This window comes from Ctenopharyngodon idella, chromosome 6, assembly GCF_019924925.1.
Source record: "Ctenopharyngodon idella isolate HZGC_01 chromosome 6, HZGC01, whole genome shotgun sequence".
Classification (NCBI taxonomy): Eukaryota; Metazoa; Chordata; class Actinopteri; order Cypriniformes; family Xenocyprididae; genus Ctenopharyngodon; species Ctenopharyngodon idella.
The window spans coordinates 23,197,081-23,222,643 of NC_067225.1; the positions used below are offsets into that span (position 1 = coordinate 23,197,081).

Sequence of the window (25,563 nt, forward strand, 5' to 3'; positions counted from 1 at the left end):
GTGGGTTTGAATGAGTTTAAATATCACACCTAGATCAGTTACATCTCCAACTTTCACATGCAGTTACAATATGCCTGTCACAAACCATAACATACAGGGAAATATTTTTTATTAAGCAAGATAGATAGGTAAGCAAGATACATTTCAAGCAGAGGATATCAATAAATGCACAAACAGAGACTATCAACTCACAGAGACATAAAATGCAAAAAAAAAACAAAAAAAAACATATGCATTTAAAGCTATATATGTGTGTGTGTGTGTGTGTGTGTATATATATATATATATATATAATATACACACACACACTATGTGTACCTTAAAGTCCATAGTATTACAGTGTAACCTAAGGTGTAACCTTCAGCTGATTCTGTTCAGTCTGGTTGATTAGTTAATGATGTTTTTATCTGACATTTAAATGCTAATTTAACCCGGTCAGCCTAGCCCAACTGCCTGGTTTCCACCCCGGTGATGGTCCTCATTGTGTAGGTTCTAATAGTTTCAATTTTGAGGGTCTGTATGTCACAGTGACAATTTGCCAGCCCAGTTATTCTGACTCGGGGCCAAATCTTTGTTTATTACTTGATGTTTGAAGTTCACGACTCCCGTTTGCCATTTCTCTGCCACGCTCGACTCGAAAAGGATTCTCGATCACTGTTGCATTCTGAAAGTCCTCCTCGCCGCAACCGGGCATGTATAGACTTTTTCTTCCTTCACTTCTCATGTTCCCACCCATGGGGGTCAGAGCCAGGTGTGGAGGGTTCGGACCTGGCTGGCTACCTCTTTCTGGGTTCCTTTTTGCTGGACACATGGTGTGGAGACATCCCCAAAGCAGAGCCACGGCAATGATCAGCAAGAGAATGCTGCTGGCCAGCCAGACTCCCATTGCCAGCTCCCTGCTGCTCTCCCCGAGCTCAGTGCCCTCATCTAGGGTACTAAAGACTTGGCACTGCTCTCTGGTGGGATTTGCAGACTGGCAGGTGACACAGAGGATGTATGTGGTCTGAGGACTGAGGTTGCCCAGACTGGTAGACGTCTGGCTCACGGGAACCCTGTCCTCGCGCAGAAAACTCTTGCGTGTGTAACCCATCAGAAGGCTGTTCCAGTTAGGGTGATACATGACGCTGTAGAATGTGTCCACACAGCCTGGAGAAGACGGCCAGCTGACGATGGCAGAGGTGGCGGTGACGTTCTGAACGGTGATAGTCATGTTGAGTTTGTCTTTTAGGTTAAGACTTTCTCATGCACGCACAGTTTGATGATGTAGGCTGGATTGAGACGTCATGCAACGATTTTGAATAATCTGGAAAAATAGGGGAAATAAAAACATTTATTCAGATTTCAGATAATTTCTAACCTTGAATGTGGCACAACAAGGCATGGTAATACAATGGTAGGCATGGTAATACATTGAATAATACATTACCAATAGGCTTGCTTCTGGCATAAAAACATGTTTTTAAAGAATTGGAAAACTTCAATCATTTGTTTCAGAACTGAAATTGGTTTTGAATTGAAGGGCTTTGTCAAAAGGAATAAATTAGTAACACTGATGGTTGAGAATGGGTATATCAAAAACCTGCAGTTTTTCCATTTGAGGTAGTCTATACAGACTTACATTTGTATCTTTTTTTTTGTTTGTTTGTTTGTTTGTTTTTTTTCTGTTCTTTTTGTTCTTTTCTGTCTAATTTGTTTTTCAAATTGTGATAATTAACATTGAAATGGTTGAGTAGGTAACACAAGATGGATTTTTTTCATGGTTATATCCTCTTTTGTCATTTCAATTTTCTTTTCCATTCAAGTACAGTTGCCCTGCTCTAGCTTGGTGTTAGCTAAAGCAGATTTATCTACTGGGGAAAAGCACCAGGTTATTGAGTACAAGGACAGATTTTTTTTATTTATCTGCCTTGATTACTTTGTATCTAATTTTTTTCCCTCCAAAACTAGGTATGAAGGTATCTAAAGCAGGATTATGTGAATTTCCAATTGACGTTACATCCATATATCCCCTTGCCAAGAGAGAAGTTCTTAAGGGATTCTCTCGAGTCATTGAATGGCATTACAGCACAATAAATATAATTTTGAGGTTAAAATGATATAAATGTCATGGAATAACAAATTATTATTTATTCAGTGTTCACTGTTTTAAGATCAACCATCAATTATGCATGGTCAAACACTAATACATGATTATTTTATTTTAATTTTTCATTTCTATATTTGTAAACTTTTATTTATTTCTGATGTCCTCTGCTTTAACTCCTAGAGAGCAGAAATAGATTTCTGGATATTTATCTTTGGCTTAAAATGTGTGTTAGTTTGTTCTTAACAGTTACCTTTTTTTTTTTCCCTCCACTTGCCGCTCATGGCTTTGGTTTGTTTGAAGCCCATCAACTCAATCAATAAATCACCACCATTGGTCTTGTGTGGATGAGTGGTGAACCTTTACACTACACACTAGCACTGTAATTACTCAGCAGTCAGCACCGTGTGAAAGCTTGAACAATAATCATTTTGCATCTTCCAGAAGCACACTGTCAATAACACTCAGACAAGTCTGAGGAAAACAGAATGTGTATTCTCTCACTCTACACACCTGTCACTCTTTCCAGTCTGTTTCAGATCTGCTTAGCTGCTGATTTCTCTTTAGTAGTATTTTCAGACAGTGCTTGCCTAAATTGGTCTTTTACCATTCTTTACAGGTAATTCACACCCATTTAAAAAAAAAAATCTTTGGGAGTCTAACAGAGAGACAGGTGTCTCTGGTAAAACTGAAATTGAGAGGTAAAGGAGCAAAAATCTTACCGTAAGAAATGGGAAGAGTCACTTCATAGATCGTCTTGTTGTTGCTGACAGAATCCCTCTGAAGCGTTCAGAGAGTGTGACCTGTGGCTTTCTCTGTTTAACATGGCTCAAGTCTGCTTCAGAAAGAGCTCCACATCCACACCGCTGCACAGAAAAGCTCTTCTATCTGATTAGAACAGCAGACGGCACATAAAGCAGAGAGAGAGTGCTGTGGGGAGGAGGGAGGCGACACATCAATGTTTTGCGTAGAGTGCATTTTAAACAGAATTACAGCTGGGAGAGCTTGAACTCTCTTGCTTGTCCTCTGTCTCTTACGCATCCTTTCTCCCTCAATCATTGGAGGAACACATGGCATTTTTCCTCCCCCACTGTGATCTCAATTACTCCCTCAGATTGGTGACCTGTCTCCCCTGACTCACTGCCACAACACCTACGGACATTTATGCTCATACATTTATGATTAATCTTTAATCGGTCAATTTGCAAGTACTGCTTGCTTATTAGAATAACAGAAGGGAACTTGTTTCTTTCCAGTTTCGTTACTACTCAAAGAATTGTTTGCTGTTTAAAAACTATTTTATTTTAATTTGGTTTAGTAATGTGACACCAATAAACAAAGGAAGCTTATAAGAAAATCATTGGCATGTTGTAAAGTGTTTAGTTTAGTCCTTCTAGTCATTGAGAGCCATGGGTAATTTTTGAATAAAATGAGGAGATTTGACATCCATCCATCCAAGCAGCGTGTCTGTTGTATTGACAAGTCCATGCTTGCTCTGCAGCAGCAGTAATAATCAACAGAAGTAGATAATTGCCATATTCATTAACATGTTAAAACTAGGGCTGTCAATAGATTAATTTTTTTTTTTTAATTGCGCACCCTCAGTCAAGTTGCGATACTGAACAGGACCACATGGAGATGCCAAAAAAAAACCTAAACCAACCACCTTGACCTGCATATATACTAAAGTACACAGCAACATACACAGGACAAATCCAAACATTATCCTGAATGTGTGTGAAAACAACGTGAACATACCGAAATGTGTCTGCATAAATACAATGTGCGATCAGTGTGTCGAGAGCGCTCATACATGATTTGTTTGCCCATCAATATAACGGACTCACGTGTGCTTAATGTGCGACTCCTGTACGTCACCACAATCGTCTTTACTTTAATTTGCAATTCTCATCCATCAAAACTTTCATAGCAAGAAGCTCGTTAGCTTTATCCAGCCGAGAAACATAGTTTTCATATCATCTGGCCTTACAGCGGTGGGATGCTTCGACGTTCCGTTCAGACAGGAACAGCGCGATGCGGGAGGGCTTGCGCTCTTCAGATACAATGACAGAATATCACAGAGAGTTCATGTTTTAAAGCGGAACAGACACTGGAATGAATAATTCTCTCTGCCATCTCTGATATAATCACTTTAAGATTTTTAAGGACTTTAAGATCATCTAACTGCATGACGTAAATTATGTTATGATGCAATTTGACATGCTTCCGTAAGTTTCTTGCATTAAATGCATTAAATTGTATTACATAATTATAATTATAATTATAACGCGTTAACGCTGACAGCCCTAGTTAAAACTATTTCAAAAGATGTCATGATTAAAATATATATACACACACCCTTTGTTACTTTGTGCCAGCACTTGGGTAATGTTTACATTTTCTCTTTTTGATGAATGTCTGGTGAAAAGCTGGTGCTGAACTGTGTTGTTGGGAGGAGACTATTATTTAATTTTTCTGCTATTACTTTAATTACATATAGACATACAAAGAGTAGTAACTAACAAATCAAACTATGCCTCAACATAAACTGTTCAGGTTTGCTCTAGTCCATGCATTCCATAACATGCTCTCTTTTCTTTTTCATGATGATTCAGGCCTTGAATTTGGCATACAGTAGCATATATGGCCTCTACCGGAACTTCCTGGGACCTCCACATATTAAGGCTATTTGTAGACTTCTGGGATACCAGGGAATCGCTGTTGTGATGGAAGAGCTGTTAAAGGTCGTCAAAAGCCTGGTACGTGCACGAGCATGCAAATTGAAGTCTGTGTATGGAGATCTGGGGGCTTTTGCAAGACCCTAGACATAATCTATTTTTTAATCAGCGGCTCTCGAATGTGTGAGAGGAAATGCATGTTGTATTTTGTATTTATGTCCAACCACTTTCCTACTAGAGCCTCTCAAGTGATGCCTTAATTTTGGTTTCAAACTGTAGAACATGTTGCTAGCAACAAGCAAGGTCAAAGAATGTCATATTCAGGATGTGTCCGTATCAACAAACATTTTTGCTGAAATCTCCTTGTCGTCTTGTTCTTTCCGATGCAGCTTCAGGGCACCATCCTGCAGTATGTGAAGACCCTCATGGAAGTGATGCCCAAAATATGCCGTCTGCCTCGCCACGAGTATGGTTCGCCAGGTGAAAATCACACTCCTAAATAAGCCTTTATTTTCTGACCCAAGAGAGGAACTCTGACCTTGTGTAAATATCACCAAGTAGAAGATAAGCACTAAATTATTAAGCTTTGGTAAGTCCAACTGTGCTGTTGGGCAGATTGGCAGTCCGCAGTGTCATTCACACATTGGTGCTTTAAGCAGAGCTTATGCAGCAGATGCTGGGTGTTTTATAAGACTTAATCAGACCCTTCTTGACTTGAGAAGGTTTGGTAATTGCCTCTCGCCATCTTTCCCACTCTCTTTGTTTGTTATTACATTCTGGGTGACCATACTGAGAGGGTGCACTTCATGCTGAAATCATGACTGTGTCTGATTATGTGGGCTTCAGACAGCCTGGAGAAAAAAAAATGAAAGAAAGAATGAAATTAAGTGGGTGGAATAGAGAGAGAGAGAAAAAAGCAGAGGGTAGAAAAATGGCAAAGGGTCTGTATATGTAGTTAAAAGCTTTTGCTTGTAAGATTAATGCTTATTCTTGGATTCTTGGCAGTTACTGACATAAAAAGTCACTATAGATTCTTTTGGCTCTTCATAAATTTTTAAGATTGAATATAGGGATGAAACAACAAAATTTGGATGCAGAAATCAGTATTGAATATATATATATATATATATATATATATATATATATATTAGGGCTGTCAATAGATTAACATTTTTAATCATGATTAATCGCACTCTTTTTGTGTGATTAATCGCGATTAATCGCACACTTATGGAATTGAGCATACACCATTTATCTTAACACGTATTTTGTCATCATTTGTTATATGCAGCAAATTAAATTGGACAGATTGGACAATTTCAGTCATTTCCTTTGCCAAAACTAAGACTTATTCTGACATGTATGGTCAGCTTATTTTTCTAGTCAACAAAACACTACAACACTGCATTGTCTTCACTCTATGAATTAAATATAGGCCTACACTAATTCTAAAGTTATTCAGTCAAGTGCAGTGGGTAATTTTTCTTTTTCTTCTTTTGTTTGATTAACATTAATGACACACACAGCAATATTAGGCTGCTGTCACTTTGAAAGCAAATGCACAGATCTAATATACTGACACGCATTCAATTTCTTTCCTACTTGTTTGTTCACTTAAGACGTAACTGACTGTGTTTATGAGAATATCTGCCATATTTTTGTGTGTATTTGACCGTTTTAGGCATGTATCCGATGCCCAAAGTAGGTAGCCTAAATGTCGCTTGTCCGTGTTTTGCTCTGTCTTGGAGCGCGTGCACATAAATCCACCTGAGGAACAGTGCAAGTACTCTTTCACAAGTTAATGCGCAGCTTCATAACTCTTTTTAATATCAAGCACGTCCCGCAGTTGACTACATTTTATGAAACTCACGTTACAGGATTTGACTGATTTGGGCTATAAACGCACCACTTTAAATGGAAGGAACGGAATGTGGCAATTCGCAATTTCGCCTTTGTTAAAGATTTTGAATTAATCGCATGCGTTAATGTTGACAGCCCTAATATATATACAGGAATGTGATCTATTAGTATAAATTACTGTGCAATGTGCAAATGCAAAATAGGTGTCTAGAGGAATACTTTTTAAGATACTTCAACATTTCCTAAAACAAAATGAAGCTGTCATTACTATAATGCATGATTTTGTGTCCCGGATGCAGGAATTCTGGAGTTCTTTCACCACCAGTTGAAAGACATTGTGGAGTATGCTGAGCTGAAGACCGTGTGCTTCCAGAACCTGAGGGAAGTTGGAAATGCAGTGCTCTTCTGCCTTCTGAGTGAACAGAGCTTGGTATGATACAACTCTGCTGTCACAACATCTCTGACCACTCATACCATACTACAGAAATTTGTCCTCACCACATCACTAAACCAAACCATGCCTTGAAAATGTTACTGACTAATCCTACTTTGCCATCATCTTTTCTTTAAAGAAGAAATTATAACCCAAGTAAGAATATCCTTTTAGCACATAAGCTAAGCAAAGTGTCAGTTAACATACACGTGCCATCACCAAACGGATCTTTTTCAGTAAATTAATAATGTGGTTTTAACATATTTTTCTATTCTTACAGTAAAGAGTGTGGTGTGGGTAGTAAGCTTAACTAATTAACATCTTCTTTTGTGATTCTTTTATGTTCTCTTCTTTGTGCTGAGATGAGTGACACATGAAACACATAGCTTCACTAAAGTCTTCAATCATGAATGAATCTCTACATTTTTACTTAGGAATTATTCATGAACCCATGACAGGAAAAAGGAATATATTATACACAGAACAGGTGACTTCCATTTAGTCTGCCACCTGCTCAGTGTTTACGATGTCTGACTTTGACACACTGTTGTCATGGGAACACATCTTCAGTTGTGTTGTATGTGGCAGCACTGTCAGTTTTCAACCATTTTAAGAAGCAGATCAGCTTCACCTTTTTTCTTTTTTTTTTTTTCTTTTGAACAACCAGCCCCTATAACAATGCTCAGTATAAGGTAATGAATGGTCTTACAGATTACGGTTTATTTCATACTGTACATGAAAGCAGTGCACATTTGATTAAATGTCTATTATTAACAGGTTACAGATCACACCGCCTGCATGAGCGTGCCCTTTTTTTGGATAGAGCTGTTGTTTCTATTATGCAACACTGTCACTTTAAAAGCACAACCAGTGTGATCTTGCTGTTATGGTTATGCTGTTGGATCACTTTTACACCTCTTGACAAATAAGAACCGACTTTGCTGCTTATTTTCTGTTCTTTTCAAAGTCTGAATGGTAGCAATTCACTTTAATCAAAAGTGATGAATTTTTTATATCTTTTATATCTAAAAGACAGGCCATTTGGCTGCTTTCAAACTTTGAAAGTGATTTAGGGTTGATTTGTAATTTTGTTAATGACTTTATCCACTTTAGGGCACAAATAAATCCAAAGTACCATTTGCTGGTCACAGTAATGCTGCCTTCACGTGTCAATAGATTTTCCCAATAAATAGGCAAGAATTAACCTGGTGTCCTCCATGATTCCATCCTCGTAATCACAACTTCAGAAGTGGGAAGTAGGAAATATCCGATAGCATGTGAAGACAGCATAAATAACATTCGGCAAAGACTGATATCAGCTAGACTTATATTTTCTTTTTATTGGGGTAGTTGACATCTCCAACTTTAGGTTCAAATTAATTTATGTATGAGAAAAACTGTATATTTAGGTGCTACATAGTGATATTTTAGTCGTAATATATTCGAGTTCCGCCTCCTCTTAAGTCCCAATTTAACACCTAGCTATATTTCAATAATGTGAGATCCAAAACAGTATGTTATAATAATTATACAAGAATTCATTGGCTTTTAAGTGCAGTATAACATGTTTTGTCCATGTGTGCCCTTTTGATTCTACATTTCATTATCAAAAATTAATGATCATAAACCAATAATGAAGCTTATCTGAAATCTGAAAGAAGTTGGTTGGGTTTTCACTGCATAATGGCTGAAACATCACTGCAGCCTGGTTGAGAATATCTGCCGTTCATCCAGACACTCAAGAGACTCTTCACAGATGTGATAAGCTGCTATTTAATTATGCCAGCCATTAGTCATAATTATGAAAGTTACCCAGAGAGATTCTGTCTTCCACCACTATTAAACTACAAATTATATAGTGTCAACAATCAAGGGCTGTCTGTTAAAATATAGACATTGCCAGAGAAAATCTCTATGCCTGTGTGAAAGTACCTGCTCTGCCTGATGGCAAGGTCGATGCAATCAGGTCTGTCAGATGTAATTCTCTGCATTTTAATTTAAATGTCAACAGCCTCATCCGTAATAGCTCCTGTCAGTGGTGTATGTGATTGCATGGCTCCATCTACTGGAACCGCACCTGATTACCATAGAAATCTGTGCCAAGGCTTAATCGGACATGCTTTAAAACACCTTTCTGACATGTTGCCATTTGTTTTGTTTTTTTAGGGTATTCAGCATATTTTGTACAGCTAAATAGACGAATACTTATCTACATGCATAATATTATTTATATGAAATATTAATCTCTCTTGCCTATATCACTCATTTACTAATGGTTACTCCTTCAACATGCTCACCTATGATTGCTTTAAAGTACCTTTTGTTTATTTTTAGAGATGCATATCATAAAAACAATGTATAGAACATAAAAAAAAAACATGTACTATGCATTAACATTACAATAGCTAACATGAAATGTTAATGAACAGTACTTTTACAGCATGTATTAGTGTTTATGGTTAATTTTTGCTGTTTTCTCGGTTAATTAAACTCCTTGTGAATATTGAGCCAGGGATTAACGGTTTCAGTGCTTCACCAACATGACCAGAATTTATCCTGGTCATGCTGAGAGCTAAATTAATGCACCAAAACTCTGTGATTATGCATGTACGTGTCAAAGCAGCAATGGACGCTTGTCTCAGATTGCTGCTTTGAATTTAACTCAGGCTTTGAAACCATCGTTTCTGAAATTAGTTTTTCTCCTTTCATGCAGTCTCAAGAGGAGGTGTGTGACTTGTTGCATGCAGCGCCCTTCCAGAATATCTTGCCAAGAGTTCACGTTAAAGGTTAGCTCGTGTTTATGTATGTTTGCTGAGGATCTTCAGTATTTTTAGCATGCTTTGTGATCAATTCCTCAAACATAACAATAATCCCTCTACATCCCACACTTGTGCAGAAGGTGAACGTCTGGATGCAAAGATGAAGCGTTTGGAGGCCAAATACACAGCACTGCATTTGGTGCCTCTAATTGAGCGTCTGGGAACCCCTCAGGTGGGTGAAACATCACTGCTCCGGCAGCCACTTTAGTCGTGCTCTGCTGCTTTACTGCCTGCAGCACACACATCTACTTATTGTCATTAGCATCTCCAATTACACACTTAACTGCTGCTTTGATCTCATCCCAGAGCCTTCCAGATTCATTTTTTATTGATGAGTTGTGTCAGTGGTAATGGGCAAATTAATTATTTTTAAAAAAAAAAATCATGATTTCTGGCTAACGTTTACTTGAGGAAATTAGTAGTACTTTATCCTGGTATTACTGGTCACTTTTCATTACATTAATTGTTATTTCTAAAAAGGCATTAGTAATCGAACTCTTTTTCTTTTTATGCTGCTTCTGTGCCGAAAGTCTTTTCAAAGTCCAAAACCTGTTTCTGCCACATAAGAAAAAAAAACATGCTTTGGTAACTTGAAGTTGACACAATTATGACACAAATTCGAAATTGAAGGTCATAATTATGACAATTTCGACTTTGTCATTGACTTTTCTTATTTAACTTTAACTTGTCCTAATTTACTTAGTATGTAATACTTTTGACTTTTTGTCTCATAATTGTGATGACAAAGTATCTCATAAATTTGACTTTGTCATAATTATAACTTGTCATAATCATAATTTACCAAAGCATAATTATTTTCCATATGTGACGGAAATCTGCTTCCAGTTATATTGAATGTTTAGGAAGTTGTAAAACCAAGTGAAACAAACACAACATTACAAGATGATTAGCAGTGAATTTTTGGTGTTTGACTCCAGACCACCTTAATTTTTCCTGTCAAAGACATGCCAAACAGGAAGTGAGGCATTATCTCAGAAACATTTTGTAAGTTAACATAAGTCAGAATTGTCACAATACCACTTAAATGTTATGACAGTGCCATCTACTGGTCAAAATGTATAAATAATGGTAAATATTTGTGGTTTGCAGCTATATTTTACCTTTTTTTTTTTTTTTTTTTTAATTAGTAGTAGTAAAGTCTTTGTAGTCAGGAACCGCAAAGTCTTGATACGAATTAAGCGAGCCATGCTGGTCCGATTTTAATCAATAGCCCTGTACAATCTCTCATTAGCAAATTGCCATCGCCCGTGAGGGTGACTTGCTGACTAAAGAACGGCTGTGCTGCGGTCTCTCCATGTTCGAGGTCATTCTGACTCGGATCCGCGGTTATCTGGATGACCCGATCTGGCGCGGCCCATTGCCCAGCAATGGCGTGATGCACGTGGATGAGTGCGTGGAGTTTCACAGGTTGTGGAGCGCCATGCAGTTTGTGTACTGCATCCCGGTGGGAGCTCACGAGTTCACCGTTGAGTGAGTGGAAACTGATCCCCTGTTTATTTCATCATGTAGAACGGCTGTTTACACTGAAATTAGGATTTTGCGCTTTTTAAAGCATTTTGATCCCCTTCCAGGCAATGTTTTGGAGATGGTCTCAACTGGGCCGGTTGCATGATTATCACATTACTCGGTCAGCACAGACGCTTTGATATCCTGGACTTCAGCTACCATCTCCTGAAGGTGCAGAAACATGACGGCAAAGATGAAATCATCAAGAGTGTGGTGAGTTTTTCTAAGTGAGTTTGGTGTATTTTTCTTGCAACTTCTGCAATCAAGACAAAAACTAATACATTTGTTTCCTTCCTATTTTAGCCTCTAAAGAAAATGGGTGAACGAATTCGCAAGTTCCAGATTCTGAATGATGAAATCTTCGCCATTTTAAACAAGTACCTGAAGTCTGGGGATGGAGAGAACATGCCAGTAGAACATGTCCGTTGCTTTCAGCCTCCGATCCATCAGTCATTGGCCAGTAATTGAGATTGCCGTACATTTGCACCAATTAGAAGTGGAAGAGATGGTAGAGGGGAGCATATTTAGCGACAAGTTTAGGACCAGTTTCACTGTCACATTCTACTTAAAGAAGCCTTTCTTATGCCAGCCTGTAGTGTTCACAGAGCCAGTAATTTGCCTTGCGATTAGTGATTTGGTATGCACCAATCAATTGTACCATTATTGGTTTTGCACATGTCTCGGGCTTTGGTAAATTAGGCTAATATATGTTTTAAGATGATGTAGACAAACAGTTTTACTTAGTGTATTTCAGGCTGATTTTTTTTTTTTTTTTGTACACACACTCGTGCCTTATTATAGATAAATGACTTATCTTTTATATGTTAATGATAGCACAGCACTACTCATTTTCATGTTTTATACATGGGGGAAAGCAATGGGAAAGGGTTGGAAAATGGCCAAGTGGGTTTTATCAACTGAATATTTAAGCTTTTGCTGTGGTGAGAGACCCGCGGTATTTTTTTCTATTTGGTGGTGTTGAATGATTGCATGCAAGATTTTTTTTCTTCTATTATCCTGAATAAAACTTTAAGCATAACCAAGTTTTTACTCTCAATAAACATGCCTTTTAGTATTTGAATTATGTAATCAGATTTTAATTCAATAAATATCTATCAAACATGGTTTCCCTGGCTCTTTATTTACTGAAAAAGTAAATAAGTTGTAGGACTAGTTCACACAAAATATAAATAGTCATTGTTTACGCACACTGAGGGCATCTCGGAGAAAAAAAAGTCTCTGCCAGAGGCCTTTAACCCTAATCAAACACTCCTAAACCAGCTAATCAAGATCTTCAGGATGTGTTGAAATAGGTTGGAATGTATGTGTATATATATATATATATATTGTATCTCACAAAAGTGAGTACACCCCTCACATTTCAGCAATCATTTTAGTATTTCTTCTCAAGGGACAATACTATAGAAATGAAACTTGTATATATTTTAGAGTAGTCAATGTGCTGCTTGTATAGCAGTATAGATTTACTATAGCAACAAAAGTGAGTACACCCTAAGTGATAACAGCTGTACGTTGTTTAACCATGCAAAGCCACATGTCCTATTCATCATGTTCATGTTTTTGTCTGCTTGATAGGACCATACAAATTTGTGTATCTTGTATTAGAGCAGTTAAAATATGGTGCTTTGAGTACAGTTCTCTCATACTGATCACTGGATGTTCAACATGGCACCTCATGGCAAAGAACTCTCTGAGGATTTGAGAATTAGAATTGTTGCTCTCCACAAAGATGGCCTAGGCTATAAGAAGATCGGTAACACCATGAAACTGAGTTACAGCACAGTGGCCAGGGTCATACAGAGGTTTTTCAAGATGGGTTCTACTCGAAACAGGCCTCGCAAGGGTGGATCAAAGAATTGGAGTCTTCGTGCTGTGCGTCAGGTGCAGAAGCTAGCTTCAAAAAACAGATGCATGAGTGCTGCCAGCATTGCTTTAGAGGTTGCAGAAGCGGAAGGTCAGCTTGTCAGTGCTCAGACCATACACCGCACACTGCAACAAGTCGGTTTGCATGGCCGTCGTCCCAGAGGGAAGCCTCTTCTGAAGCTGGCTCACAAGAAAGCCTGCAAACAGACAACCTGTCCAAGAGCATGAATTACTGGAACCATGTCCTGTGGTCTGATGAGACTAAGATAAACTTGTTTGGCTCAGATGGTGTCCAGCATGTGTGGCGACGCCCTGGTGAGGAGTACCGAGAAAATTGTGTCTTGCCTACAGTCAAGCATGGTGGTGGTAGCATCATAGTCTGAGGCTGCATGAGTGCTGCTGGGACTGGGGAGCTCTACTTCATTGAGGGGAACATGGATTCCAACATGTACTGTGACATTCTGAAGCAGAACATGATGCCCTCCCGCTGGGCCTGAACGGAAGTTTTCCAACATGACAACAACCCTAAACACACCGCCAAGATGACAACTGCTTTGCTGAGGAAGCTGAAGGTGAAGGTGATGGAGTGGCCAAGTATGTCTCCTGACCTGAACCCTATTGAGCACCCGTGGGGCATCCTCAAGCGGAAGGTGGAGAAGCGAATTGTGTCTAACATCCAGCAGCTCCGTGATGTCATTATGGAGAAGTGGAAGAGGATCCCAGCAACAACCTGTGCAGCTCTGGTGAATTCCATGCCCAGGAGGATTAAGGTAGTGCTAAATAACAATGGTGCTCACACAAAATATTGACACTTTGGACACAGTTTTGACATGTTTACTTAGGGTGTACTCACTTTTGTTGCCAGTTATTTAGACAATAATGGCTGTGTGTTGAGTTATTTTCAGAGGACAGTAAATCTATACTGCTATACAAGCAGCACATTGACTACTCTAAAGTATATCCAATTTTCATTTCTTTAGTATTGTCCCTTGTAAATATATAATAAAATGGTTGCTGAAATGTGAGGAGTGTACTCACTTTTGTGAGATACTGTGGGTGTATATATATATATATATATATATATATATATATATACAGTGCTCAGCGTAAATGAGTACACCCCCTTTGAAAAGTAACATTTTAAACAATATCTAACCCATCACAAAAACAATTTCCAAAATGTTGACAAGACTATGTTTTATATAACATCTGTTTAACTTATAACATGAAAGTAAGGTTAATAATATAACTCAGAGAACAAAATTTTCAGTTTTACTCAAATTAGGGTGATGCAAAAATGAGTACACCCCACTGAAAGTCTCTGGAGCAAAACTAAATTTTAGACCTACAAATGTCTAATTTAACAAGAATTCAACCACAGGTGAGTCTAATTATTCATTACACAGGTGTCCAGCAGACAGTTGACTATAAAAGGGTGTTAAAACCCCTTCCCATTTCATGCTGTCAGCAATGGCACCACATGGAAGAGAAATAACACGAGAGAAAGAAAATAATTTCTTTACACCAGAAAGGTGAAGTCTACAAGAAGATCAGCAAAGCTTTACTTATCAGTCAGAATACTGTAGCAAAAGTGGTACAAAAATTAAAAAAAGATGGAACTGCAACCCTCTCACAGAGAGACGTCCAGGTCATCCACGGAAGTTAACACCTCGACAGGAGCGTCTTCTGATGAGAAGGGTTGAAGAAAATCGGCATGCAAGTTCACTGCAGTTATCTAAAGAAGTAGAAAGCCAAATTGCGGTGACTATTTCCCGTGACACAATATGGCGTACACTGCAGAAGAATGGCATGCATGGGTGCCGTCCACGAAAGAAGCCTCTCCTAAAGCCCAGGCACAAAAAAGCCTGCCTAGAGTTTGCCAGGGCCCATGCTGACAAAGATGAAGACTACTGGGACTCTATACTCTGCAGTGATGAGACCAAGATAAATGTTTTTGGAACTGATGGCTTTAAAACTGTATGGCGTCGCAAAGGTGAGGAATACAAAGAAAAATGCATGGTGCCTACAGTGAAACATGGTGGTGGCAGTGTCCTTATGTGGGGCTGCATGAGTGCTGCTGGTGTCGGGGAGCTGCATTTCATTGATGGCATCATGTATTCACAGATGTACTGCTCTATACTGAAAGTGAAGATGCTACCATCACTCCGTGCCCTTGGTCGTTGTGCACTTTTCCAACATGACAATGATCCTAAACGCACATCTAAGGCCACTGTTGGATTTCTGAAGAAGAACAGGGTGAAAGTGATTCAGTGGCTCCTGATCTGAACCCAATCGAACACCTATGGGGAAATCTGAAGAGACAAGTTGAGCATCACTCTCCATCCAGCATCCAGTCTCTAAAAGAGGTCATTCTTGAAGAATGGAAAAAGATAGATGTTGCAAAATGTCGCCAACTTGTTCATTCCATGCCTAGAAGACTTGGTGCTGTCATTAAAAATCATGGAGGCCATACAAAGTACTAGATGTAGTAGTTTTTGTTGTGGGGTGTACTCATTTTTGCATCACCCTAATTTGAGTAAAACTGAAAATTTTGTTCTCTGAGTTATATTATTAACCTTACTTTCATGTTATAAGTTAAACAGATGTTATATAAAACATAGTCTTGTCAACATTTTGGAAATTGTTTTTGTGTTCTTTGAGATATTGTTTAAAATGTTATTTTTCAAAGGGGGTGTACTCATTTACGCTGAGCACTGAGTATATAAAAAGTGTACTCATTACAATGTTATTCCAGGGGCTCAGATTTTTACAACAAGAACCGTTATCACATGTTTTGTAAAATGTTGACCTATATTTAAACTAATGTGTGGAGTTTAATATTTGGTTTAATTGTGAACTCATTGAATGACTAAAATGGCATCTAATTTCAAAGTATAATGGACTAAACTTTATGATGTCACGGAATATTAACCGAATTAAAACAAACAAAAAAACAACAACATACTTTTACAAATAAAACTGGCTGCTTGTAAGAAAAATGCCTTCAGAAGATTTTATGCCTTTTTTTCTTTTTAGTGAAAAAACACGCTTAGAAAAATCACATGAGGGTGAGTAAATGATGATCATTTTTCGGTCAACTATCCTTTAAATTACATTCAGGCAGTGATGAATTGAGAAGGTCTCCTCATGATTCCACTTGGATGTCTTTATTACAAAGTCAAAGCAACTACTGATTTTGTAGAAAGGAACTCAGTGCATGTAAATACAGATATCTGTACATAAAATATAACAAAAGTCTCTTAAAAACATACAGTTGTATATTTACAGTGCTACATGAGGAATGAGATGAAGCTTACCATGTAGTCTAGTTGGAATAAAAAAAAAAAAAAAACGAGGCAAAAAAAAAACCTTAGTACAATCGATTGGTCCATCTTTTTTGTTTGTTTTTTTGCTTTGAGAGTTGATTGTCTTAGGTTTTATCTCATCTGAAAAGAAAACAAAAATGCTAAAAGTCCATAGAGCAGCCAAACATTTTCATAAATGAACTGCTGCATATCGGTTCCTCCTTGAACCTAAGAGACAGTCATAGTGCCGTTTCTTCTGGAGACGCTGTCGAAAGGCAACCCGGACTCTCTGTCGTCAAAGTCCTCTGTGACGTCATTATGTAGCAGCTCATAATTGGAGTGGTTCTGAGCAGCCATGCCGTTTAATACTGGACCGTTCCTCTCGTCCTTCCTGATGGACACAGCCAGTGTCGCCAAGCTAATGCTAACGTCCTTAAAGGCGTGCAGAAGAAAGATGCCCACGATAATCGTAGTGAACCCGCTCATCGTCCCAATGATGTCATCGGCCCCCATGTGTTCCCATTCTTTGAACAATATAGCAGAGCAGGAGAGCACAGAGGTGGTGAAGAACACGTAGTAGATGGGCGTCACCAGGGATGTGTTAAAGATGTCCAGTGCTTTGTTCAGGTAGTTGATCTGTGTGCTGACACAAGCGATCAGGCTGAGCAGCAGCAGCCAGGCCAAAGGGTTTCGCAACACTGGCTTCCCAGCGATGGCCTCCTTAATGGTTATGCCCAATCCCTTCACGCAGGAGACGGACAGGGCACCAATCACAGAGCAGATAGTGATGTAGACCAGGATGTTGGTCTGCCCGTGGCGTGGGCCCAATACGAAGATGAAGATGAGAGCTGTGATGATGACCGCTGTTGCAAAGACCACAAAGCCTAAGGAAAAGACAAATATGATTTGTTTTATGTTTTTTAAAATTACTTTCAAAAGAATACCTGAAGAAACATTTGAAGAGTTCAAATGCAAAAGCCGCTAAACGCCACCTCAGTCAAAAATGAGATAATGATATTGAGCGAATGCTTCCAATCCCAGTGTCATCCCATTCAGAAATACTGGTTCGTTGGCAGAAACCGCTAAACGCCACTTCCCTTTGTCAGCAAAAGCCTCTAAGTCCACAGAAGAACCAATCAGAAGACATAAATCGAGCGTGTATCAAACCGCCAAAGTCACGTGATTTCAGTAAACGAGGCTTCGTTACATCATAAGTGTTTCGAAATTTCAGTGGTTCACCACTGTGGGTTTGGCAGTTTGATACACGCTCCGAACCACTGTTTCGAAACAAAAGATTCGTAAAGCTTTGAATCTTCATGAAGCAGTGTTTTGAAATTGCCCATCACTAGATATTGTTGAATAAAGTCGTTATTTTGTTTTTTGGTGCACAAAAAGTATTCTCGTTGCTTTATAATATTAAGGTTGAACCACTGTAGTCACATGAACTGTTTTAAATATGTCTTTAGTAGCTTTCTGGGTATCTGAAAGTGCAAATTAACTTACTGTCAATGGAGGCCTCACTGAGCCATCGGATTTTATCAAATATATCTTAATTTGTGTTCCGAAGATGAACAGAGGTCTTAAGGGTGTGGAACGACATGAGGGTGAGGAATTAATGACGGAATTTTCATTTTTGGGTGAACTAACCCTTTAAATTGTAATAGTATTTAACAATATTACTGTTTGTATTTTTGATCAAATAAATACAGCCCTGGTGAGCATAAGAGACTTTTCTTTTCAATATTAAAAGAATCTTACTTTTATGTAACTGCAATTAAGCATTTCACTTATCAAGAACACAACAATGCATATTCATATTACAATAGCTGAATTCAGCTCCTCTATGAGTGGTTTCTATCTGCACTGCTGAGTCATATTCCAGGAGTGCCTTCATTGTCTTTACATGTCATAATTTACCTGGATCAACCAGTTTTTTGGCCATGTCTTCCAGGCTGTCGATCTCTTCCTCTTGAGGTGCATGTATCACCATGGTAGTGGAGCCCAGGATACTGAGCAGACAGCCAAGCTTTCCATGCAGGTTCAACCTCTCTGTCAGAAAGTACGAGGACAGTACCGCACTGCGAAAACAGCCAAACATTAACTTAATCATCTTAAAGGGATAGTTCACCCAAAAATAAACATTCTGTCTTCATTTACTCAAAATTAAAATATTTAAGATCTTAGCTTTCCTAGAAAAAAAAAAAAAAAAAAAGATCAAGAATTCTCATGTTTAAAATTATGCAAATATCCAGGTTTTTCCCATATGGTTGGAACCCTGGTTCTTCCAACAATAAAATCTATTAAAGGGATAGTTCACCCAAAAATGAAAATTCTGTCATCATTTACTCACCCTCAAGTTGTTCCAAACCTGTATGAATTTCTTTGCTCCGCTGAACACAAAAGAAGACATTCTGAAAAATGTCAGCAACCAAATGTTCAGCAGAACAAAGAAATTCATACAGTGTTGTAGCTTGTTTTTGTGCATTTTGACATTTAACTTTAAGAGTAGTAGCACTTTGAGAAGTTGTTACAAAAACTAAGATTAAGTTTTACAAAACAAAAAAAGGAAACCACAAAAATTACAGCTAAACCACTGACCTGAAACATACTATAGTTCTCAGTGCGAACATCCTGCATCAAAACATGCATTTTTACAATACTTTCCAACTCCTGTACCATTAATATTTATTTGCACATTAACAATAAACAGGATGTCATCAAAATGAGAAATTCATTAAAGGTTGACAAACCTGACTAGCACACTGAGAGCCCCGAGAGGAGTGACGAGGGTGGCAGGAGCAAAGGCATATGCTGCGAAATTCGCAGCTTCACCAGCCCCCACTGTCAAAACAGACAGAAATAAAATAGTTACTTCCAAGTAGCTGAACCACAAACATGATAAATATATGCTGTATGTGAACAGCTGCTTCAGGTTTGTCTTTAAGATGAATATTAGTCGTTTACTCTATGTCACTTACTTGATAACAGGCCAGCCCACCAAAGCCATTCTTTTAAGTATGCATGACCTCCTTGCCCTGGTAAGCAAGATGATTAATGTTTCAAAATTATACAATATATTTACTTTCAGCAATTTGGTGTGTGTCATATTTTCTCTAATTAAATTGCATTGAACATCATTTATTGGCCACCCTACTTTCTAGATATCAACATTGAAAAAAACTTGTTGACGACTACTTGGTTCAAACATTATAATCCCTCAGACATTTTTGTAAATGTCAACAGTCAAAGAACTAAAATGGTACAACAAAGGAAAAGGTAAATGACATCAGTGTTTGCCAACAGTGAACTTTGAATAGATGTTAAACAGAGTATTCCATTAACCCTCTATGATCCACATTATAAAATACACTACAGTTCAAACATTTGAGTTTGGTAAGACTTTCAAGTTTTAGAAAGAAGTATTTTATGCCCATGTGTTTATTTGATAAAAAATACAGTATAACCAGTAATATTGAGAAATATTAATACAATTAAAAATATCTTTCATTTAATTTTTCTATTTTAATATATGTTAAAATGTATTCCTATATATAAATATATTATATGTTAGTCATTTATTCCTGTGATGGCAAGGCTGAATTTTCAGCATCATTACTCTAGTCTTCAGTGTCACATGATCCTTTAAAAATTATTCTAATATACTGATTTGGTGCTCAAAAAACATATTATCATCAGTGTTAAAAACTGTTGTCCTGCTTTTTTTTTTTGTAAATTGTGATTTTTTTTCAGTATTTGAAGTTCTAAAGATTAGCATTTACTTACTGAATAAAAGTATTATTTTATTAACTTTTAAATGCTACTTTGTTTAAAACAAAATCAACTATATCCACAAATCAGTTTTATAAATATGCTAATGTTATATAGACCTTTGACCTAACAATATCATACAATATATACAGTAGTACAGTACATGAAATTTGACTAAAAAAGGGTGAAATACAAACCCGATTCCAAAAAAGTTGGGACACTGTACAAATTGTGAATAAAAAAGGAATGCAATAATTTACAAATCTCATAAACTTATATTTTATTCACAATAGAATATAGATAACATATCAAATGTTGAAAGTGAGACATTTTGAAATGTCATGCCAAATATTGGCTCATTTTAGATTTCATGAGAGCTACACATTCCAATAAAGTTGGGACAGGTAGCAATAAGAGGCCGGAAAAGTTAGATGTACATATAAGGAATAGCTGGAGGACCAATTTGCAACTTATTAGGTCAACTGGCAACATGATTGGGTATAAAAAGAGCCTCTCAGAGTGGCAGTGTCTCTCAGAAGTCAAGATGGGCAGAGGATCACCAATTCCCCCAATGCTGCGGCGAAAAATAGTGGAGCAATATCAGAAAGGAGTTTCTCAGAGAAAAATTGCAAAGAGTTTGAAGTTATCATCATCTACAGTGCATAATATCATCCAAAGATTCAGAGAATCTGGAACAATCTCTGTGCGTAAGGGTCAAGGCCGGAAAACCATACTGGATGCCCGTGATCTTCGGGCCCTTAGACGGCACTGCATCAGATACAGGAATGCTACTGTAATGGAAATCACAACATGGGCTCAGGAATACTTCCAGAAAACATTGTCGGTGAACACAATCCACCGTGCCATTCGCCGTTGCCGGCTAAAACTCTATAGGTCAAAAAAGAAGCCATATCTAAACATGATCCAGAAGCGCAGGCGTTTTCTCTGGGCCAAAGCTCATTTAAAATGGACTGTGGCAAAGTGGAAAACTGTTCTGTGGTCAGACGAATCAAAATTTGAAGTTCTTTTTGGAAAACTCGGACGCCATGTCATCCGGACTAAAGAGGACAAGGACAACCCAAGTTGTTATCAGCGCTCAGTTCAGAAGCCTGCATCTCTGATGGTATGGGGTTGCGTGAGTGCGTGTGGCATGGGCAGCTTACACATCTGGAAAGGCACCATCAATGCTGAAAGGTATATCCAAGTTCTAGAACAACATATGCTCCCATCCAGACGTCGTCTCTTTCAGGGAAGACCTTGCATTTTCCAACATGACAATGCCAGACCACATACTGCATCAATTACAACATCATGGCTGCGTAGAAGAAGTATCCAGGGTACTGAAATGGCCAGCCTCCAGTCCAGATCTTTCACCCATAGAAAACATCTTTTGCATCATAAAGAGGAAGATGCGACAAAGAAGACCTAAGACAGTTGAGCAACTAGAAGACTGTATTAGACAAGAATGGGACAACATTCCTATTCCTAAACTTGAGCAACTTGTCTCCTCAGTCCCCAGATGTTTGCAGACTGTTATAAAAAGAAGAGGGGATGCCACACAGTGGTAAACATGGCCTTGTCCCAACTTTTTTGAGATGTGTTGATGCCATGAAATTTAAAATCAACTTATTTTTCCCTTAAAATTATACATTTTCTCAGTTTAAAAATTTGAAATGTCATCTATGTTGTATTCTGAATAAAATATTGAAATTTGAAACTTCCACATCATTGCATTCCTTTTTTATTCACAATTTGTACAGTGTCCCAACTTTTTTGGAATCGGGTTTGTATGAAAAAAGTGGATACTTTAAAAGGCCTATTTATTATGTGTAATTATCAGAAATGTAACAAACATCTTTAAAATGTATTTTCTCTGTGTTGATTGTTCTTTTGTATTCACTCTTTATTAATTCATTTATTAGGTTAATTAAAATACTTTTTTTTTTTAAATGTTATTTATACTGAAAGAAAAAAAACACTATAATCATTTCTGTTTCATTTCTTTATGAAAACAAAATATAATTTCACAAAATAACTTATTAATACTGTACAATGGAACCTAGACTACTCTATACACTAAATATGTAATCAATGATAGGAAAGTAAACTATAACTCAATACACCTTATTTAAACAAAAACAAGTTTGAAATCAACTCGAGGTATTTAAATACAAAACTGCTTAAAAGAGATACAATGCTTATGTTTGTTGTCAAGCAACCAAAAAAAAAAAATAAATAAAATGCTATCATATTACAGAATACAAAACTGGAATAAATAAAACTTTATAAAAGTGAAAAGTGATTGGTTATAGTTTTCTTTTTAACAATAAAACTTATTTTTGTTGTCATTATAAATGACACGAGTCCATACAGGGTTAAATATCTCAGTATGGTGATGTCAATGACATGGAAACAGAGTTAATGATTAATAAAAAGTGTGTGGCAAGTGAACTGTACTGTGCTGCACCTTTAAATTTAAACAAAGACAGATACTGAACAGGTGTGTCTGAATAAAACATCTCAAAAATGTTTCCCACCCATACCAGTTAAACCTCCCTAGAACGGTGTATGTTTTTCTGACACAATTAGATGAAAAGCTTACAGAAAGAAAACATACCTGCTCGCATCGAGCCCTTCCTGGCCAGTCGAAGGAGTCCTTTCTTCTTTAAGATGAAACTACCGCCAATAAATATACTAGAGCTTATTGCCAAAGCAAGGCCTATATAGAAATCGTACTTTCCTCTGTCTTGACCCATGGTGTTGTCGGTAGAGTTTCCTCTCGTCACATTGACATACACGCACCAAAGATTCAGTCCAGAGGAACAATCCTGGCCAACTGCAGTGCCTGGCAAGAAATAAATAAAAATGTATCATAATTATGTAAATAAGTTACAATAAATTCCAAGTTGGGGATAAAATCTTGTATCGTACCATTTTTATAAGAAACATTACACACATTACAGCTCATAAGATCTGAGTTTACATTCATGTCAACACAGCACACTGCTCTAAGGGAGAATGAAGAATGACAGTGTGTGTGATGGACAATTACAAGATGACATAGGACAGGAAATGACTCTATAAACCACGCGGGCTCGAAGTCCTAAAACACATGTTGACTTAAAGAATATATTATCAGCATAAATCAATAGGTTTCACCCTAGTTACTTTTTTTTATTCCGTCACTTCCATAAAATGGAAGTAAATAGTAACTGACTGAGATTGTCATTGTAGATCTCTATGCGTGTTCACAGAAGAAGTCATTCAGGTTTGTTTCAACATAAGGGTGAATAAATAATGACAGAATTTTATTTTTGAGTGAACTATCTCTTTAAGGCGCGAGACATGAGCATACAGCTGATCCAGCAAACTTTACAGCGGTACAACATCCCATGTTCATTTTAACCAAGCGTAAACCAGATATTTCTTAAGGGTCCGCGTTTGGTTGTCGCTACATTAGGCGAGATCTTCTTCATATGTCAACATTATGACAATTACCTTATTCATACAGCCAAACCCAGCCGAATAGCCTAGCCAATTAGCTTTACAATTCACAGCAAAACACACGCGTGGCTAACGGAGGTTATGAAGTCATTCACAGTACCTAGTTAAATTCCAGCGATCAGCTCGACATCGTGTCCGGTCACAGATATTTCACGGTTTTGACTTTCACATTTTCTCGCGACCATGAAATTCAGACGCGATGTTGACGCGAACCCATACAGATCCACCTACACAGACAGTACCGATGTCCGATTCTTTTGAGTCGGATCTTTTCAAATAATCAATTGAACCGGTTCACAAAACTCGGTCTGAACATTTTCTTTCATAAATTAGACTGAAATTCATCCATCCATTTTCCAAACTGCTAATATAGTACATATAATAGGAATTAAATAATGCACTAATTAGAAGATAAATATTAATATATATATATATATATATATATATATATATATATATATAATTGCTACATATAACAATATATATAGCAATAACAGATTAATAATAAAATACTCAATTAGACTGATTCGGTTCGAGAGTTTCTCTAGCCACCGATTGTTACAAATGAAACGTTTTGAAAAATATGTTTTTGAATTTACTGTATGATTTTATCAACACTGTGAACTGTAAATTAATATTTAGCAGTGTTTCATATAATTTTTTGCAAATCTAAATTGATTAGATTTGCCAGTGACCATATGATGCAGCAAAACGTCATGACGTAAAAGAATCACTGAATGCATTCTTTAAACAGGTTCTTTGAAATGAATTGTTCGAAAGAGCCGATTAGAGGCAAGTCGGATCTCCTTCAGTTCCGCATGCGCGGAACCTCTCTTTTGATTGGTCTTTTGTCGTCTTACGTCCTGTGCTAAAGTCTTCCTATCATGCGTTTAAACATTCTAACCAAATGTAAAGTGCGTTTTAATCATTAAGGTGAAATCTTGTTTTTGTTATAAATATATTAAATCTTAAAAACCTTCCCTCCTCTCCTAAAGTGTATGAGTGCTTTATGTTGAGCTAGTGACGTACAGTAGTTGCACATAGGTAAACGTTAAGACAAGGGGAGCAAGTTAACCACACATAAATTACAGGTATCTCTCTTGACACTAAAAACAGCGTATTTCCTACAGCTTATCAAAACAAATTTACAATGTAACGTTGTAAGTATAAAATAGGTAAAGTATGTTATTAACATGTATAAAAATATATAAACATCGATAGATTATACAAGCACACAATAACTCTTTCGGTTCTGGTTTTCATACGGCAAACATTCGCAACCACAGAGCAAACGATAAAATCGATTAAGATAAAACGTTGCTTTAAAAGGGTATTAAAAGGGTAAGCTGTAAATATAAACAAAAATGTCCCTACTGGAATACCTACATAAAACACACAACTTACTCTGGGATTGAAATGATTTCCGTTCTCTGGTGGGACTGGATCAGGATGCAGTAGGAAAGTCCATAGACTAGGAAGACAACTGTTGTCTACAAAGGTAAGGAAAACAGCCCCTGCTGGCCGTCATCTTGCCATGCTTACAATTACATTAAATTATTGATGGTAGACTGACCAAAACTGTTGCCATAGAGTTATTCCAGACGGAATCCTGCCAGTGTTTATTTTTATACAAACATGAAAAACGTTAATATTTTATTTTATATTTACCTGGTTAAATATTTACTTACAAATCTAAAAAAAA

At 37.4% G+C, this 25,563-nt stretch overlaps 3 protein-coding genes across 7 annotated transcripts in view; 1 reads left to right on the plus strand and 2 right to left on the minus strand.

Moving 5' to 3' along the window:
• cyfip1 (cytoplasmic FMR1 interacting protein 1) overlaps window positions 1-12,524 on the plus strand; it is a 41,840-nt gene extending 29,316 nt beyond the window's left edge. For both annotated transcript variants that reach the window (XM_051898235.1, XM_051898236.1), the window contains exons 24-31: window positions 4,699-4,842; window positions 5,151-5,241; window positions 6,921-7,051; window positions 9,768-9,840; window positions 9,951-10,045; window positions 11,126-11,364; window positions 11,466-11,613; window positions 11,704-12,524. In XM_051898235.1, the coding sequence (XP_051754195.1) occupies window positions 4,699-4,842; window positions 5,151-5,241; window positions 6,921-7,051; window positions 9,768-9,840; window positions 9,951-10,045; window positions 11,126-11,364; window positions 11,466-11,613; window positions 11,704-11,868 (1,086 nt within the window). In that variant the 3' untranslated portion in view covers window positions 11,869-12,524. The remainder of the gene's footprint in view (window positions 1-4,698; window positions 4,843-5,150; window positions 5,242-6,920; window positions 7,052-9,767; window positions 9,841-9,950; window positions 10,046-11,125; window positions 11,365-11,465; window positions 11,614-11,703) is intronic.
• Window positions 7-4,692, minus strand: LOC127514952 (fibronectin type III domain-containing protein 9). The gene is made up of 2 exons (XM_051898240.1): window positions 2,806-4,692; window positions 7-1,303 (listed from the first exon to the last, which is right to left on the minus strand). Exon 2 carries the CDS (start codon window positions 1,208-1,210, stop codon window positions 548-550), a length of 663 nt encoding a protein of 220 aa, XP_051754200.1. The 5' UTR covers window positions 1,211-1,303; window positions 2,806-4,692; the 3' UTR covers window positions 7-547.
• Window positions 12,525-16,435: 3,911 nt separating the features above from the next.
• nipa2 (NIPA magnesium transporter 2) lies at window positions 16,436-25,400 on the minus strand. Of its 4 annotated transcripts, none has more exons than XM_051895997.1 (6): window positions 25,266-25,400; window positions 22,975-23,202; window positions 19,568-19,624; window positions 19,340-19,430; window positions 18,507-18,667; window positions 16,436-17,473 (listed from the first exon to the last, which is right to left on the minus strand). In XM_051895997.1, the coding sequence occupies exons 2-6, from the start codon at window positions 23,111-23,113 to the stop codon at window positions 16,818-16,820; spliced, it is 1,104 nt and encodes a 367-aa protein (XP_051751957.1). In that variant the 5' UTR covers window positions 23,114-23,202; window positions 25,266-25,400; the 3' UTR covers window positions 16,436-16,817. The 4 variants fall into 4 exon arrangements, with proteins under 4 accessions (XP_051751957.1, XP_051751955.1, XP_051751958.1 ...); XM_051895995.1 differs by lacking the exon at window positions 25,266-25,400 and adding an exon at window positions 23,962-24,129; XM_051895998.1 differs by lacking the exon at window positions 25,266-25,400 and adding an exon at window positions 23,856-24,101.
• Between the last annotated feature and the right edge of the window lie 163 nt (window positions 25,401-25,563).